Source organism: Cicer arietinum, chromosome 1 (assembly GCF_000331145.2).
Source record: "Cicer arietinum cultivar CDC Frontier isolate Library 1 chromosome 1, Cicar.CDCFrontier_v2.0, whole genome shotgun sequence".
NCBI lineage: Eukaryota > Viridiplantae > Streptophyta > Magnoliopsida > Fabales > Fabaceae > Cicer > Cicer arietinum.
Genome location: NC_021160.2, coordinates 48,092,906 through 48,095,976, shown reverse-complemented (window position 1 = coordinate 48,095,976; position 3,071 = coordinate 48,092,906). Strand labels below are relative to the sequence as shown.

The 3,071-nt window shown below is 25.7% G+C and overlaps 1 protein-coding gene across 1 annotated transcript; it reads left to right on the top strand.

Moving 5' to 3' along the window:
- Positions 1-816: 816 nt before the first annotated feature.
- On the top strand, positions 817-2,779 carry LOC101508699 (CEN-like protein 2). Its single transcript, XM_004487448.4, has 4 exons — positions 817-1,089; positions 1,165-1,226; positions 1,858-1,898; positions 2,316-2,779. The coding sequence occupies exons 1-4, from the start codon at positions 880-882 to the stop codon at positions 2,534-2,536; spliced, it is 534 nt and encodes a 177-aa protein (XP_004487505.1). The 5' UTR covers positions 817-879; the 3' UTR covers positions 2,537-2,779.
- Positions 2,780-3,071: the final 292 nt, after the last annotated feature.

The window sequence follows — 3,071 nt, the reverse complement described above, 5'->3', positions numbered from 1 at the left end:
TATATTAAATCGTCATCTTTTTAGTTAAAAAATATAAATGATAAATTAAAGTTGTCAAATTTTAAATTGTCTTGTAAATTATCTTACACTTTGTGACACAAATATTGAGAACTTAATTATAAAGTTTGTTGTCTTTAAATTTTTGTTGCTAATTCAACTTTTTCCAACAGTGGTGCAGTATATACATATAAATATAGTACAATATACTTGTGAAATTTTAAATTTAACACAGGGGATAAAAAGTGGTTTACTTGTCGGTTTAGAGTTAAGGAGTAAAATAATAAAAAGATTGAGAATTTTGCATCTCTCCACAACATTAACACTATAATTTTTCAACAACCTAACATTTGCAGTTCCAAAAAATAAATTAAAGGTGTATTAACATGTGGATTGTCAAAAAATATAATCCATGTATATTTATTCTATTATGTATACACAATGTTAGTCACACACACAAAAAAAGCAACTGAAGTAGCCTTTTCATAAGGTTAGATATATCTTATTTGCTAGTTACTTAGTAAAATTGGTTACTAAATTATAATGGCCAGTTGATTATTTTATATTAGTTAATTATTTATCTAATTGACTATATAAATTTATATAATTCTTAATGAAAATAACATTATTTCAATTATTAATATTATTCAATATATCTTTTTCTATTTATCATTTATCAATTATTTCAATTAATAATTGAAGTACAAGACTACCCTTTTCATTTTCTTTTTAATTATTTGATTCTCACAGTTCCCTTCCCTAGTCAATTATTTCTGATGAGTCCTATGTATAAAGTATAAACTTTATAAATAGGGTTTCTGCTTTACATGTTCACTCACACACACACACACATGAAACACTAAAAAATCTAAAATAGTTGGGATGATGAATATTGTTGTATTAGCAGATCCTCTTGTAATAGGAAGAGTGGTGGGAGATGTAGTTGATTATTTCAACACAACTGTGAAAATGTCTGTCACTTACAACAACACTAAGCAAGTTTACAATGGTCATGAGTTTTTTCCTTCTTCTCTTACCATTAAGCCTAAGGTTCATATTCATGGTGGTGATATGAGATCTTTCTTCACTTTGGTACTTTCCATCTTCTTCTTTTCATCTTCTTACTCTTTTCATGCATATATTTATTTTTCATCATTTTTCTTTCAGATCATGACAGATCCAGATGTCCCTGGCCCTAGTGATCCATACTTGAAGGAACACTTACACTGGTATATAATTTATACATCTAAGATGAACTAAACTTTTATAAAATAATTTACATCAACTTAATTATACCAAATTAGGGTGGTTTGAGTAGTAAGCAATTTATTTCTCTTAAACTTCATTTTATCTCTATCTCGTATATATAAAAATGTTTGAAAAAATTATAGTTTTTACAGTTGCATGTAGAATATTCCAAAAAAATGAAGAAAAAAAATAATTTTTTTTTATTTTAGAAAAAATAATAAATTTCATCATGATGAACTCACACAAATATAAAGACCCCAAGTTCGAATTCTTCTATCATAATTAACTCACACAATATTAATCCTCTTAAACATTGTTTTATCTGATCTGACTTGTATATATAAAAATGTTTGAAAAAATTAATCTTTACCCTTGCATGTAGAATATTCCCCAAAAAAACCAAGAATAAGCATTTGTTATATGAAATATAAGTATAAAGAAGATATTTAAAAGTATCATGCATGAATAAGAAACCTAAGAAAAAATAAATAAATTTCATGGAGAAATAGAAATTAAAGGTTGAAGCAAACAATAACAAGAGTTTGAACTCATGATTTAATTGTATAAATCTTGACATAAATTATTTGTCTGACCTATTTTAATTGTGTGCAGGATAGTTACAGATATACCAGGTACAACGGATGCCACATTCGGTAAGTCAAATAATATTATTATAAAAAATAAATTAGCGACTGAAAGTAGTCATAAAAAATGATTTCTCTCTCTAATTAGAGAAATTTACATTTTTATTCTCTAAATTTCTCTTGTTAATTCAAGTCTTTGTAGTATAGCAATTTGGTGATATTATATATTGAGATTAATTTTCATAGTGTCACTAACGTATTTTACATTATTAGTACATCACAACAATTGATAAATATAACTTTAACTATTGATATATATATATATATATGTATATATATATATAACTTTTGAAGTAATTATAAATAAAGTCAAATATTTTCAACAAACGACACTAATGACTAATTTAGAAGTGTCACTTAAGAGATTGGATAAAATACTTATATATAAAACTAAGATATGTAATTGAATGAATTGAAATGAAACAGGGAAAGAAGTGATAAAGTACGAAATGCCACGTCCAAACATAGGAATACATAGGTTTGTGTTCATCCTGTACAAACAAAAGCGAAGACAGACAGTGATGAAAATACCAACATCAAGAGATCATTTCAACACTAAGAAATTTGCAGAAGACAATGACCTTGGTCCTCCTGTCGCTGCTGTTTTTTTCAATGCTCAAAGAGAAACTGCTGCTAGAAGACGTTGAAATTTTAATTTATTAGCCATAACAAAAAGTGTTGTACTAATGCAATATTGAGTTAGGCTATTAATGATGTTTTTTTTATGGCCACTTGTTCAAAGTTAGAAGAATCGCTGAATTTTAGCAAAGTTTATGTCTTTTTTTTTTTTAGTGTGTGGTTCTTATAGTTTGGTTATTTCTAGTTTCTATGTAGTAGTAGTTTATAATAGCGTTGTTAATGGAAAGTTGCCGTATATTAGATAAAATAAAATTTACTACTTAAGTATATAAAAAAAAGTTAAATCTATTTTTAATTCTACAATATTTATTTTTTAGTTTAATCAATTTATCTATTTTTAGTCTCTATATTTATAAAAAAAATACATGGTGCATTTAGTCTATGCAGAGGAATTAAAAGCACAATATTTTTATAGAATGTGAAGACTCTGAATGGATAAAAAATTTAAATGAACTAAATTTGAAAGGTTGATAGTTAATATATAGGGACTACAAATTAACATATTATACCTTTATATAAATTAGTAAATTAGTCATGGTTAGT

Coding starts and splice junctions, on each gene's coding strand:
- LOC101508699 (XM_004487448.4), top strand. CDS start 880: ATGATGAATATTGTTGTATTAGCAGATCCTCTTGTAATAGGAAGAGTG. Junction 1,227..1,857: donor TTGAAGGAACACTTACACTG/GTATATAATTTA, acceptor AATTGTGTGCAG/GATAGTTACAGATATACCAG. Junction 1,899..2,315: donor TACAACGGATGCCACATTCG/GTAAGTCAAATA, acceptor GAAATGAAACAG/GGAAAGAAGTGATAAAGTAC.